The 15,944-nt window shown below is 42.6% G+C and overlaps 1 protein-coding gene across 1 annotated transcript in view; it reads right to left on the bottom strand.

The window, feature by feature from the left end:
* Window positions 1-5,445: 5,445 nt before the first annotated feature.
* Window positions 5,446-15,944, bottom strand: part of Rtn1 (reticulon 1) — a gene marked incomplete in the record, with an annotated part of 163,969 nt that continues 153,470 nt past the window's right edge. The window contains 5 exon segments of the mRNA XM_013522002.1: window positions 5,446-6,233; window positions 11,981-12,039; window positions 12,125-12,171; window positions 12,728-12,797; window positions 13,962-14,100. Coding sequence (XP_013377456.1) covers window positions 6,191-6,233; window positions 11,981-12,039; window positions 12,125-12,171; window positions 12,728-12,797; window positions 13,962-14,100 — 358 coding nt within the window.

Raw genomic sequence — 15,944 nt, forward strand, 5'->3', positions numbered from 1 at the left:
GTGGCAAATGTGTCCACAGGGGACAGATGAAGCTGCTCCCTGAAGGCAGCTCCTTATTTCCAGTGGAGGTAACTGCATGGTGGGTTAGGATTTCAGTTACAGGTATTATGATTTCTTTCAAGTGAGCATTTGTAGAGTAACCAGAAATTAAATGGGACCAGAAATAACCAATGCTATATTTAGCAAAAATGCCTCATTATTTTAAATCATTCTGGTTTCAGATAGCATCCTAACTTACCAAGGTAGCAAAGATGACTTTTTGAATATTCACTTAGCACTTTCCCTTTAGTAATACTTCATTTTCCTTATTTTAATGTGGGGAGTGGCTCAAGCTAGAGATCACTCACATGGGGGGAGCTAAAGCAAGGCCAGCTCCGAGAAAACAGAGAGCCTGAGGTAATCCAAACAAACAGGTTGCTAGACAGAGGGGTCAAGCAACATTAACCTGCAAATAAATGCACTGTGGTCATTGAGCAGTCCTTTCTCTCCTGCCAGGAGAGGAGGTTCCACCTGACCTCAGCTTTCTATATTCTGACTCTTATCTGCATCTCTCCATCCTCCCACCATCCTTCAGCCTGAAAATTTCTAGAGCTATGCTGAATGTGGCACAGCTCTAGAAATCCCTGTTTTTAATCCTTGTTTTTTAAAAAATGTATTTGATTAAGTGATTCATCTAAAGACGACTCAGTGGAGATTATTGGAATAAGTACATTTCCCACTTGATTTAAAAAATCTGTCATTTATTCTTTTTTTTTAATTAACAAAATGTCAGGAAACACCAGATGACCTCTGCATAGGTATGGAGTTGAGTGTTTCTGGGGTCCTTTGGAGAAAGCAGAAGCACAGTACATTACTGCAGCGTGGGCTCCTGTATCTCCCACCCCAGGCCGTCTTCCATCAATTCTTGCTCACCTTTGTGCTGTGTGGTGCTCAGACCGCATGCCCAGTTCTTCAGGCTTCACCTGAGCCATCTGCCACAGCTGGTCTGTGGTTCCCTTCATGAGCAAGTGCTATGGCTTGGCTGTGGTTTGGCCTCAGGGTTCATGTGTTAAATGCTAGCTCTTCTACACGATGGTATTAAAGGGGTGAATTTTTAAGAAATGGGACTGCAGGGCTGGGTATGGTGGAACATGCCTGTCATCTCAGCACAGTGGGAGAATGAGACCAGAGGATTTTGAATTCAAACCTATCCTGCACAATTTAGTGAAATAGCAAGACCCCGTGTCAGGATGAGAAATAAATTAACAAATGAAGGACTATGGATGTGACTCATTGTGAAAGCCTGGGGTTTAATCCTCAGCACTGCAAATGGAAAGAGGAGGAGGAGGAGAGGGAGGAGAAGGTACAAATGAGGTTGTAAGACTGGCCCTGCCCCCTGGCTTCTTAGTGATGGCATCTCTTCCTCTTGCATCTGCTCCTGCCATTGAGGTACCATCTGCCATGGGGTGCTGCAGACACTGGAGACCTTCACCAGAACCACTGGGACTGCCTGTCTCTAGAGCTGGACAAAATAGGCCTCCTCTTTTGTTTATAAATATCCACTCTCAGGTATTGCATTACAGGAATGAAAAATGGGCCAGTGCACCAAACTTTGTAAAAGTGAGTTTGCATCTTAGCTATAATGTATCCCTTTATCCTGAATCCTAAATTGGCTTTTCCTCATCTTCCGGTGGCTATTTCTGAACTCCATTTTCCCCATCCCCTTGCCTGCAGAACTCACCACCAGACCTTATTTAGAAACTCACGTCCTAACTAGTCCCCAAGGTGTCCACAGCATTCTCCTTCTCTCTCTGGTCCTTCCTTCTTCACTACGACCACTGGCTTCCTTGTTGCCTACTGTTTGCTGAAAGGGGACACTGACCCTGGGCCCCATGCTCTTTAAAATTCTTCATGTTCTTGAAGTTCTTCCTTAACACAGAGCTGAATGTACTTAATTCCTTCTCAGGCCGTACCTCTTGCCCAATTCTCCTTTAGTCTTGTAGACCATACCACACCTTCCCACTCAGCTCTGCCATCAGGATGTCACATTTCAATCTGTTCAAAACCAGCATCTGCAGTGCAGATGATTTTTCTCTGCCTGCTGAAGCCACTTTGGTTTTGTCCATCCACTCCGAAAGCTGACTCAGATGTAATATTTTTCCTTTGTCCCAGTCATCTCTGAGTCTCCAAAGCACTGTCTTAGGTTTTCGTGGATCATGGTTCTTATAGGCTGAGTGGCCTCAAAGATCTCTCTGTAATATTACTTGGTAGCTTTGTAACCTTGATACCTCAGTTTTTCCATCTGTAAAACTGAGCCTTCAATTGATGCTTAAGATATTGCTGAAAAGGATAAAGAAAAAGTTCCATATATTCAGAATTTTTAAGATATAGAGATTAAAATGTTCTGCAGTTTAGGCTTTATTAGAAAAAAAAAAAAAAAAGGAAAACACTTGGGGGAAAAGGCAACTTCCTCAAGGTCTGCCGTACCGCCTTTATTTTTAAGCCAGTTATGGTGACAGGATGTTCACTACCACTACAAAAACCCTGGAGGACATTTCAGATTATCACATTAAGTTGTATATAAAGGACGGCTCTAAGTAATTTTATTACACCAGAATTATTGCTTAATTGCTATCAGAATTATTGCTTAATCCCTATCATTAAAAGGTAACTCCGAATTAGCTATGATTTCAGTTAATGAGAACTGATTCCCAGCTCTGCCAGGTGAACGAGCCCCTGGAATAGGCTGAAGTGTCGTGGTGGCCTCACTGTTACTCACTTTCTTTCCCCATCACAATGAGCGTGTGTTCTAGCTCAGGAGAGATGTGCAATAAACTTAAGCCATTACATAAAGCTCTGTAAGCCTTGCGCTTTCTTCTCCACCTCTATCCGTGGTGGAACTGTTACATAATGCCTGGACTTAAGTGCTTCTGTCTTTAACTACAAAGGTCTAAGCAGAAACATTGTGTGTTTAGAAATGGTCTCCCTGCTGTAAGACCATGGACACCCTCGCATTCTCCCAACAGATCCCTGCTGGTGGTTAACACTCTCAGTGGGTTCCTACGTTAGCAATCACCATCCTGCTGAGGCAGCCTCGCTTCTGAAAGAGTGCAGGGCAGGAGCAGGAAACCCTGACCAGCACTGCGCCTCAGTGCAAGGTGCTCCTCCTGGGAATCAGACAGATGCGGACCCAGGTCTCTGCCTGGCTGTTCACCATGCACGTGGTAGATATCCTAGAAGCCTTTCTCCGGCCATATTCCAGCAACTTCAGCAGTGGTGAAACCGTGGACCTTTATTCAACTTTATTTATATTTCTGAGCTGAACTGCAACTTTGAGAGGAGCTATGATTGAAAAATACTCTCCAACCCAAACTCCCTTTTAATATGAGTATGGAAAGAGAAAAAGATGTACTAACTGTTCTACTTCTTTTATTCCTGAAATGATCCATCAAGCATACTGCAGCCTCTTCTGCCCCCTCTTACCTACTTAATTCATCCATCCTCAGGCTATAAGAACTTTCCATAGGTCACAGCCAGAAGCATCTCACTCACTCTGGGTTCCCTGGGCCTCAGCTCTGCATCCTCTTCTTCCCTGCTCCCTGGGCGCACATTATTCCCATCATTTCCACTGTCACCATGCCTAGTGGTTCCTTTAGGAAAAACAGAGTATTCCACGTTCCATAGTCCCTTTGTTAATCTATACCCACACCTGCCATTTGGTAAGCCTGAAGCTTTCCCCAGGAACCTCTTCACCACTGCCAGAAAGGAGACTTCCTAATTAGAGCCTCCAGCTGTTTGGGGAAGGAATTCGGGACCAATAGGAGGAAGAAAAACACTGTAAATGCCAATATTGAGGTTAATTTTGCACATTCAATCCACATTGAAAAAATTTTACATCAAAGGTTGGAAATAGAAAAACATACAGGCAAAAAGAAATTCTCTTCTTTCTTGTTTTTCTTTTGGTGCAGAAAATTGAACCCAGGGCCTTACATACGTACCGTACCACTGAGCTCCATTACCAACCTGAGAAATCCTGTATTTTGGGAACAAACAGACTAAGCTAACTATCTTCCCTCCTTAACCCAGCTGTCCTGGGCCCCTGGTTATTATGTTCTCTTGCTCACATCACTGGGGCTGGGGTGAGGCAAGTAAACTGCCCAGCTTCAAAATCTAAGGAGGTGCTTACCAGGGCAGTGTTGGTCTTAAAGCCCCATGTCTAACCATCACCAGCTCCAGGGCACTCTCTCTCCATATGCTGTTGGCTGCACCCTCTCCATGGTAGGCGTTTGGCATGGCAGGCTGCTGTAAAGGGTTAGGAGCAAGTGTCTCCTTTCTATTGTCACTGTGGCTGCACTAGAAGGCCAGTCAGGTGGTACCTGTATGCTGTTAGAATTATACTACAGTAGTCTCCTATATGCTTCTGCTTTCCAGTATCTTCTGCGATTCTGAAATCTAAAGAATAAAGCCCTAAATCCTCAGTACAGGTATTCAGGTTTCTTCCTAGTGCGGCCAGTCCTCAGCACTACCATTCCCACTGTAAGATACCAGAGCGCTAATGAACTCATCACACAGTGTCCTCCGTGTATGCACACACTCACGTGTCCTGGCTCCCCGTGGCTTGCATTTCCTTCGTGGGGTCAACCTCTTTATCTGGCAGGACCCAGCCTTAAAGTTCAGCTTCCCTGAGAATCCTCTGCTGCACGAGCTTGTACTACGGCTGTGATTTTGTGCTGCCCTGTGCCTGGTTAGCGTTTCCATGTAGCCAGGAGCCCTCTGCCTCAACACCAAAATGGGAGCTTGCGCCATTGGCACAGTGTCAGGCTGCACTTGTGACCTTCACATTACTTCGTATGGAAGGATAATTCCTTACTTAAGTTCTTATCCGCCCAAGTAAAACTGGACAAAGACAGCTTTGTTCAAGTAATTGTGCCCTCTTCCTCCTACCTTTTTCTCCTACTGCTATTCCTTTCATTCACTTTCACCTCTTCATCTTTGACTTTTGATTCCAACACTGAATTGAAATGTACAGAAAAAAGCAGAGCACCATCGTTAGAAGACAGCACAGTGAAGCAGGAGCTGTCCTCGCTGCTTCCCAACCCTGTTCCGTAGGCGGCATGCAGCACGCGGTGGGTGCTCAGCAATCACCACAGGCATGAGCTCAGAGCAAGGTGATCGTTTCACGCCAGTGCTACATAACAAGCTCATGTAAGGACTTGCACTACTATCATGTTTTTAAAAATGGTTTAAAGTGTCTATCTACAATCCACAGAACACAGTACGAAGAGTTTTCACTGTAGTGATTTATACTAAAAACCCAAAGGATCCATAAACCCTGCTGAAGTTGGCCCTGTATTCCTGGAGAGAGGACAAGGCGGGTGTGTACCTTTATTCTCCAAGTGTGTCTTAAAGTGACTTCACTTCTTATGGTTTGGGCAGCCTCCAGTAAGATCATGTCAAGACAGAGGACTTTCTACATTTAGTAACATTTATTTATGCATTCAGTATCAAGTACATAAGTGCAAATATCCAGAGTCCATAATTAAGTCCATTAGGAACTACAGAGAAAGTAATACAAATTGTAATAAAGTTAACATGCTGGTACTTTTCAGTTACCACACATGTAAATCAGCCCATCAATCCCATACAACAAAAGCACTGCATGTTCATTTTGGGTTTATTCATTTAATTATTTTAAGTTATACAAAACCGATTACTGTAAGTATGGTGGACATTTTAAATTTTTACATTGTGTGTTTTGGAAAAAACGCTAAACATTAGTCTACAATTCTATATAGTGTTATTAAAGATTCACCCAACCAGCAACCCAAAGACACAGAAGCGACTTCCACTATTGCGTCAGCACTCGGCAGGAAGGGCCTGGCCGCAGGGACATGAGAAGCTAAGAAGCACTGCGGAGAGGAGGGGGCAGCGAGGGAGGAACGACGACATGGGCTCGCACCATCATGCACTTTTGTTCGCAACACGAAATTAAAAACCACGTCTAATACACTTTTCTCTATACTTTAGTGCTTGACACAAGTGACTCAAATATCCTAAGAGCACAAGAACAGCCTAAAAACAGCTGTTTCAAAGTTTGCCTCTAAGATTATGGTGGTGTGGGGGAAACGATCGATTTGCAGTAACAATTAAGATGGAAGCTGTTACCACTCAGACATCCCTGTGTGTGTCCAGTCCCCGCCGGGACAGCCACCTACTCGGCGTGCCTTTTGGCACCTGGGATTTTAGCCTGGATCCTGAAAAGACAACATTAAAGACAACTGAAATTACAAATGTTCTTAATGAAATCATTTTAGCATGTATTTATCAGGTATTGCTTCAAATAGCTAAGTGACCAAATAGCTTAATATTTCAGAAGACATAGATTTATATACATGTCTCTAGACATTCTTGTATGAAACAATAAAAAGGGAGTAAACATTGGATAATGAATGTCCCTTTAGAGCATAACTGTTTAGCTGGATGAACATGCTGACCGCCCACCTGCTCTGGGGGACTTCTGAAAGAGAGGGTGTAGTTCCTATGCCAGGAAGACAAGTGTGAGGAGGGTTGGTTCCAGGGTACAGAGCCTATGTTCACTTGCAGTATGGTCAAACTACCCACAACTGGAAGTAAGAAACTGGGGTCTTAGTCCAAGCTATGTTGCTCATTCAGCTGATGAACTTTTCTGGTCTTCAAGACTCATCTTACCATGCGGGTGGACCAGACTCCATTGAGGCTCCTAAAATCACTGATACTCGTGGTATGGCTGCCTGGTTTGAGGATGGGTTCACACCAGAAGCTTTTCCTGTGTTAAGCTAAAGCTTCATGAGCTCACCATACAGGTTGTGATTGGGAGCGTGTGGCATTCTGGAAATGAGTGCTCAGCAGAAGGGAGGAGGTGCCTGCTCTCATGGAGCTTTCTCTCTTGCAGGGATTCAGAAGAGAGGAAATCAGCAAGTAGACAAGGGAAGTTCCGATAGTGACACATTCCATAGAGCAGAATCAGGCTTTGTGATAGGAAGGGAGAGGGCTCCATGGTAAAGTGGATAGTGCTATTTTAAATCCATCGACCCTAGAAACAGATGCCCATCACACAGGAAGGAGCCCACATTCCAGACAGAGGTCTGGAGGTTTTAGGCAGATGAATTGGCCACTGCAGAGACTCAAGCTTGGGCATGGCTGGTGGGAGCAGAGCTTGGAGAGAGGAGGTCTGAGAGGTGGGCAGTGGCTATGTGGTGTTGGAACCCAGGGTAAGGGGTAGATTCTGTTCAGTGCTATGGGAAGCCATTGACAAATTTTACACAGGGAGTGATATGATTCAAGTTTTAAGATTATGACAGTGGCTGTGTGAAACAATAGAGAAATTGATAGAGACCACTATGAAGCAGCTCTGAGCAGGACTTACATCAACCAATTGGCTTTCCATGTTTACCTGCGTTACAATGTTAGGCCTCTAAATATTTGGGGATGTCTATTGAATTCTTTCAAAGGCATCTCACTCTCAGGGTAATCATCTTAAGTAAGGTTTACCCTTCATTGGTCATGACTTCAGATTTCTGGTACCCCAATATCTTGGTCATCTTTCTGCCATACTCTTGTATACTGACACATCTCTTAATATGTCCAACTCTGAAATGCATTAAACACAGGTATGGAATGAGCAATGCAGAATACAGCAACTGCAGCCTCTTTCCATTTAGACTTCATACTTCAGTTATAACATCTCTTTTGGAAAGATGGCTCATCAGATCACCAATTCTGTTATGGTTTAGATGGAGATGTTCCCGACGTGCCTCAGGTGAAATAGGCAGGGCTTTTGGAAGCTGACTGGATGAGTTCATAGCTAAATGTGCTGTCAGGAGGTGGGTCTGGTCGGAAGAGGCTGACCACTGGGGCGTGACCTGGAAGGGGGCGTCTCCCTCCCTGGCCCCTCCCTCTCTCGGCTTCCTGGCCACCACGACACGCGCAGCTTTCCTGCCCTGCAGCCCTCTGTTGTGTGGTTCTGCCTCGGCGCTGCTGACTGCGGACTGAAACTTCTGAAACTATGAACCAAAACAAACATCTCCTTTAAGTTGTGGGTGTGGGTATTGTGTTCCAGGAATGGGAACGTGACTAAGGCAGACTCATACTTGGCTGTGATCAATTAATCAATTATATATTCACATACACTATGGTTATGTTCTATCCATACCCTTTCCCTAGTCTATAAAAAGTTGACTTTTTAAAAATCCAAGCATAGTACTTTACTTTCCCTATTAATTTTATTTTATTGATTCCAATCCAACATGTTAGCTTACTCAACATCCCTTGATTCACTGTGAATCTTCGCCTTGTCTTTTACTAAGTTTGCTGTTGCTCCAATCTGTGTGTCACTTAGAACTCTAATAATTGTATTTACGTTCACACAGTCATGAGAAGTAATGGGGGTCAAAGTCAGGGCTCTACATTTCACATGAGACCGACATTTGATGGCTTCATGAACGTCCTGCAGCTCTATTATTTTAACCTAATAGTCTACAAACTGTGCTTTCACCTAGACTGTACGTCACCATTTTCCTATGTAAGGGCCCAGGGAGACTCGCTGAACGCCCCTCTGAAATCAGAATGCTCGCTGGTCAAAGCAGTCTATGGGATCTTTCCATTACCCAACATACTCTGAGTACTATGTTTTAGTGAATACATTCTAGAATTTTGCTTAAAATTAGGCATTTAACTCATGTAAAAATAAGCTCCAGAATTTATTCTTTGTTGTTATTTGAAAATCAGAATAGCTTCTGTTCAATTTCAGTTTTTAGGCATGTCCTTCATTCTGTAAGATTTATCAAAGATCACTAAAGGAGCTTCTACATGAAACGTCAGGCAGTTTTGCTACTCGAACTATGACTCACTTGGATACAGGGAGTCATATTCACTTAGAGCAGATTTCTTATGTTCTTACTTTCTGAAAGCTTTAATTTCCTCTACATTATGTATTTTGCCTTTCCTAACTTGAGGCCCTTTTCTCTCATTTTTGAAACTCTAAGAAGTGTTATTAGATATTAGCTCCACTTTAGAGCTGGGAAACTGGCATAAAGAAAGGTTAAATGACCTGGACAGGCCATTGAGTATGGAAGAAAGACTGCCACTAGGGTATCTTGATGTAGCCTACCCCAATACCCCTAGAACTGATCTCTGAGCAGGAGTCGGATGAGGATGAGTATGAGGATGGGGATGAGACTATCTAATATATCCTATATCCTATACCCAAGTATAGATATATCTAATATATCCTGTATCCTATACCCAAGTAAGAATATGTTGTGGATACTGTCTCATTTAATCACCAACAACTCTATAAGGATTGATAAGTATTAACATTTCCAATTTATAGATAAGAAAACAGGTTCACAAAAATAAACAATGTTTATGAGGAACTCATATAGCCAAAATGCAAGGAATGGACTCAAACTGGTCTATCTGATTCCAACGATTGTGTTCTTGACTGCTTACTAAAGTCGCACAAGTTCTTCTGCATCTTAGAGGTTGAAGAGCCCTGAGAAGTAAGAACCCAACATGAAATTTCTTTCAAACTTTTGTGCCAGATACACCAGGCTCTTTGGAAGAGCTGCTGTTCCCTCCTTTCTATAAACAAGATAGCCTTTCCCTCCATTTTTGGTCCTAGCCACCAGAACGCATGGAGTAGAGATCAACTGAACTAAGTGTATTAATCTACATAGTCAACATATTTTTTCTTTTTCTCTTTATAGCTTTGATTTCCAACTGTAACTTAACTACATTGTGCATATATATGTATGCAGGATATTCTCTACATTTTAAGCAGCTTTTGGCCTTACCAATTTGTCTGAATTATGATAGCTTCATAGCTGATTACCACATCTCCGATCTCTCTCTTCTTCAATTCTTCTCTTACTATACTGTCATGTTGATCTTCACAACATGGAATACTGATTACATCACTGTCCTGTTCAGCCACATCAAGGACTAGCCATTTCCTGTGAGGTCAGGGTCAACCTCCTCAGAGCACACACACCAGGCCTCAGCCTCTTTTTCTGCCTTCTTTCTAGTTGAGCTCTCTTACTTGATTTTTAGACACACTGCCTGACTCCTTGCTTCCTGAACACTACTTGTATTACCAGGTCTTTGTCTTTTCTTAGGTTATTTTTTCTGCTTGCAATGATTTTTCCTAGAATCCACCAGATGAATGTTCATCCAACCCTTAGGGCCCAGGCCAAATACCACCTTATCTTAGTGGCTTTCCGTTACCCACTCTAGGAAGGAAAAATTGCTTCTTTATCTCCCTGACTTTAGTATTTAGTTCCTTTTTTTCCCCTCTAAGCTGGAGACTTATTTATTCCTTAATAACTTGTATACACAAATGCATGTATATGTATAAATATGTATATATGGATATATTTTATCTGCATATAGTATTTAGTTCTTATTTTGTCTTAAAGTCATTTCTTTGCAATTTTGTCTGTACCAATGGGCCGAAATCTTTTCAAGGACAGAGCATTTCATTCACCTATCCATCCTTTCTGCTTGCTACATGCAGTATCCAAACATAATAGTTATTCCTCTTTCTGGAGCCAGTCAGCCAACCAAATAAAAATTAATAAATGTGATTTTTTTTTTTAGAATCCCCAAACAAAGTAATGGATAACTTAATAACTGAACAGCTATCTTGCAGGTTCCAAACTCCTACTCTGGAGCTCTGGGCTATAATTCCTGAATATGGTTTGGTCTGCCAAAGTCACCTTAAAATGTGATTGAATGTAAATTCCAGGTCACCAACCCTAGAATTTATAATTCTATGTGTCTGCTGTGGGGGTCTCAGAATTTGTATTTTTAAACAGGCTTCCCAGATATAGATACCAGTAAATTCCAAGCTATGCTAGGCTGTCATTTCTTACATAAAATGACTGTTTTAACTTCCATTTGTTGATTTTCATCAGATATCAGTTACACTTGAGTCCAAGCTGATAATTTCAAGCATTATGAAATGTGCTGCAGATCTGTTACAGATCCACATTTACCCCAGAACTGATGAGTTCCTCCTAATTTTAAGAGGAATATAAATGATGTAAATGAAACATTTTATACATATCAAGAGAGCATTATAGCTAATGACATGCAATCTAGTACAAAGAATTTAAAGTGATTGTCTTGTTTATTTTGTTACTATATCTTTGACTATATAAAACATCCCCCTATCATCTAGGTCCAGCCACACGAGTATCTGATTACTAGATGGAGTTATATTGACGAAGTCTACTCCTTTGGTAACATGTATTTGTAGCAGAAAATTAGCTCAACCTGATTAAAACAAAGCTTTGAATACCAATAAAAAATAAAACTATCATTGTAGACAGAAGCAAACCTAAAAATACTAACATAAAAATTAGAAAAAACTACCAAGTTAAATGGTCATGTCAGCTGTGGATACATAAAGCTGAGATCTTTTTTTAAAAACTGAAATCTTTATCTCTTAATTTATCAAGTAGCCCAGGAGGTACAGTCTGGTCTGTTCAATACCTGGGTTTTCAAAAGCAATGATATTATCTGGGTGTGGTGACACATGCCTATAATCCCAGTATGTAGGAGGCTGAGGCAAGAGGATTGCTATGAGTTTAAAGGCAGCCTGGACTACATAGTAAGTTCAAGGCTAGCTTGAATTACATAGTGACATTTTGTCTCCAAAAAAGAAAAAAGTAATGCTATTAATTAAATAAGCAAACATATACTTTAGGGAACAAAAATTATACATTTTAAAGTTTTAAAAATAATCTTAATGGTTTAAATGACTGAAGGATTTATTTAATTGAGAGTTTACAATTTATATTCATTTTCTTAAATAATATAATTGAGAAAAGAATGAACATAGGATTAAGTGAGTGCTCATAAATTAACATGTTATTTTACTATCTTTTGATTACACCTACTTAATTCATTCAAATGCCTGTAAACAGTGACATCTTTTTATGAACGGCACTATGTAACTTACTTTGCCACGACAGCATTTATGTGAGTCCTCACAAGTCCCAGGTATTGGTCAATCTGTGCCTACAAAGAGAAGGAGATCATAGGCACATCCAAACACCATGAAGTCAAAATTTATTGTGAATGTCTGATGCCACAGGGAGCTTACCTGGTGCTTAACATACACTACAGGTAGAGTAAACATCGAAACCACAGCTAGGAGAAAAATAAATACAGTATTAAAATTCTGAGAGTTACCGATAAGAATTGACAAGAACAGCAGGTATAATAGCAAAATTCTGAAAATTATGGACCTATGGTGACACTATAACATTACACATACACGTGTGTGATACATAATTTGGAATAAGACAGGGAAGTTCATAAGAAAAACAACAGAATCTGAGCCCTTTATAGATATTATGTTATTATTTCTGTGAGCATGGGCTGAGCCCTCCCGAGATGAAAATAAATCTCTACCCATAGCTGCTACATGGATATATGGCATGCTACAGTATATATACACATATAGTAGAAGCTAAATAGAACCAGTTGCGGTTGGAGACAAAGAAAATTTCATACTTAGAAATTCATTATTAATGTGCAATATATATTATACTCCTTAATTGAACTGGCACAGTAAGAGAAGTGCTCTGGACTCAGGGATACCTGAGGAATCTACTAAAACAAGCTAAAGCCTAATAGCTTGGAAAGCATTCCATTGCTAAAGCATGTGAAGGAAGATGTGCTACCAGCTTTCATCTGTCCTTACCCATGAGAAGCAGGGTCAGGCCGTTGAAGAGCGCGCCAACATAAGTCAGGAGCCACATCAGCACTGCAAACTGAGGAGTGAAGGGATCAGCAGAGCTCCTGAGAACATTCCTGACCGATAACTGTCTCATACCATTGACCTCAGTTGAGATTAGAATCAAAGTTTCTCTAATTAGCATTTCCATTTTTTCTAATTAGAATTCCTAATTGTATTTTTTAGATTAGAATTAGGGGCACTAGAAAATGAATTTCAATGAAAATTATTTCAGTAGAAAATGAGAAAGTAATAAAGTGGTCAAATCCCATCATGGAATCACCGGTACAGGGTTGCGCTTGTCTCTTGGAACCTTTGGATCACACTGTTGGAAGATTCCAGGGACATGATGAAATAACAGTCTAGGCCAGATGTTGGCAAACTACGGTACCCTAAAAGCTCTGCGCTCCAGTCATGGTCTCCTTGGTGAGTCATTATTCCTGTGAAGCACCTGGGTCCTGCCTGTACCTCTTGGGCTTCCCCCTGCCCTTGCTCCAGAGCCCACCCTGCAGTCAGGTGCATGACCTGCTTGGTGCGCGTGTGTACAAAATACAGGAGCATGGAGTCACACACCCTCAGCCGGCCACCCCCTCTCCATGCATGGCCTCACTGGATGATACTTAATGGATGTGACTGTACATTCCAGGAAGCCAAAGCAGCTTATTCAGAGAAACCCTCAACCCCAATGAAAGCACTGAGAACAAAGCCTCGCCATGTGTGAGGTTGGGACACCTTCTGCTTCAAATGGCTCAGCCCAGGACACCTGGAGGACCAGGTGCTAGACTCTATCTAGCACAGGATAGAGTTCCTTTCCGTGACGGAGTAAATGTGTTTTTAGCATCCCCAAACTAGATTTTAAAAAATTAATTTTAGGGAATTGGCTGAGGAATTGAAAATGGTTTAAGAACAGATATCCTGGTATCCAGTTAAAAAAAAATGTACAGAAATACTCATAGTAGCTGTGTGACCTCCTTTGACACGCGCCCTGTCAGTAAGGACAACCTTGGAGACGGGTCCTAACCTTTCTGAAACAGTTCTGAAGGGAACTGGCTGAACTCCATGATGCCACACTACCAGAGGTTTTCTGACTCTAGAATCGAATTACCACCTCTGTAGTATGCTTTGCAGTGCGGTGGTTTATTACTCTCTACCTCAGGGAAAACAGAACCCAAGACCATCAGCAAAGAAGTTCAGGTCATACTTTTAAGGAGTCCACGAGGTCCTGGACGAGGAACAGTCTCCGCAGTTCCTTCAGCGTGCTGTTCACATAGAGCTGCAGGCAGTCCGTGTACTTCTGGATTTGCTCCTGTGACAGGCTGATCTCGAGCTCCAGGTAGGCCCTGTGAACAGACACCCCAGTGCTGCCTCAGAGGGACGCCCCAGCCGGGCCAGGTGAGTGCGCCTCTTCTCCGTGTCACGCCCTAGGGGCTATGCCAGCGGCTGCAGGGTGCGTCCTTCCAGGGCACTGGGAAGTGTGGAATCAGGAGCCCCCTGGCGAGGGGGCACTGAGACGGTCCACACACTGCAGTGTGAGACCAGCTGAGACTGTAGCACACTCAGCTCATTTGCTGAATTCTCCATACCTGACTGCACAGAGATGAACTATCTGCTTTAAATAGCTGAGTGTCTGAAAACCTTAGCTGACAATTATTGTCACTCATCAAACTCTTAAGAATTCATGGAATTGGGCAATTCACTTCTAAGTTTATCTTGGGAACCCTGAAAACTCAAGTGACCTGGACCATATTAAAATACTCATAGATTCTAGTGAGTGGTGTTTTTAGTAAAGGTATCATTCATTTATTCAAGTGGTTAAGTTTGACTCATATGCAAATATTTTATATAAAATATAGAAAACACAATATACTTTATAAACTATAAATATTTAAAAACCAACTCAACCTAAGCTCTTTCTACAAAGAGCTTCTACATTCCTGTGCTGAAGTCCCTCCCCACGGTGGGGTAGAGCCTTCTGTGAGGTGATTAAGTCAAGGTGGCTGGACCCTCATGAATGGAATTAGTGCCTTTTATAAAAGGGACCCAGAAAGCTCTCGTCCCCTGCCTGCCTCATGAGAACATGACCAGAGGATCACAGTCTGCAACCTAAAGAAGAGGGCAGCCTGACCTCAGCCTTCCCAGCTTCCTCCACTGTGAGAAATAAATTCCTGTTGTTCAAACCACCCAGTGGAGCTTTGTAGTAAGAGCCTGGACTGACTGAATCAGGCTTTACTTGTGAATGTTATAGCTTTCTGTCCCCTTTATAAAAAATACAAAACTAGCAATTCGTCTAAGATAGTGTGTTCTGATTAAAAATGTACCATGGGGCTGGGGATTTAGCTCAGCGGCACAGCGCCTGCCTGGCAAGCGCAAGGTCCTGAGTTTGATTCCCGGTACTGGAAAACAAACAAACAAACAAAAAAATGTACCAAGTCAGATACTCCTTTTGATGATAAAGATGACACAGCCAAAAGCAAGTTTTATATTTTAAACTTAACTCCTAAAGGAAGGTACAGTAGCTAACCTAACAGTAGTTAGACACTTGTTCCCATAACTGGGCGTTAGAAGAAATAAGGGAGATGAGAGATAAGGCTCCCCTACTTCTGGTCACAGCCTTGGTGGCCCAGCATGTGTAAAAATGATGTGGTAGAACACAGCAGAGCCTCCAATGGCCCGAGCAAAGATAAAGGCGTGGACGCTGGGCCCTGGCGAGGCCCGCTGAAGTGGGTGTAGTGTGTGGCCTGGTCGGAGTGCAGAAGACATCCCACCTCTCTGTTCGCCCCACCCCGGGAATGGGAACTTGTGTAGCTGCACCATGGCCCAGAAATGCCATTACCTCACCTCACCATAGAACACATTTACCTTTACCAGAGGGGCAGGAAAGCCCAGGCTGCAACTGTGTTTCACCCTGAGACTGGCAAGGAAGTCTGCCTCTTGCTTCTAGTCCACAAAGCCCCACAAATGGGCATCCTCTTCCCTCTTCGGACCCTGGTGCCACTGAGCTCTCAGCTCAGCCGGCTGATGGGGGCAAGTGAGGGTGATGCTGAGGCGGTCTCCACGAACTGTGGCCCAGACGCCGCTTTGCAGCATTGTCCATACATCTCACCTACAGCCCAGAACCGTCCCTCCATAACAGGACGACAGGACACCTGGAGGGAGCCCACATTCTGGGCCAGCCAGCAGGAGA

The sequence above is a fragment of the Chinchilla lanigera genome, unplaced genomic scaffold (genome assembly GCF_000276665.1).
Source record: "Chinchilla lanigera isolate Chin_1 unplaced genomic scaffold, ChiLan1.0 scaffold00065, whole genome shotgun sequence".
Taxonomy (NCBI): domain Eukaryota; kingdom Metazoa; phylum Chordata; class Mammalia; order Rodentia; family Chinchillidae; genus Chinchilla; species Chinchilla lanigera.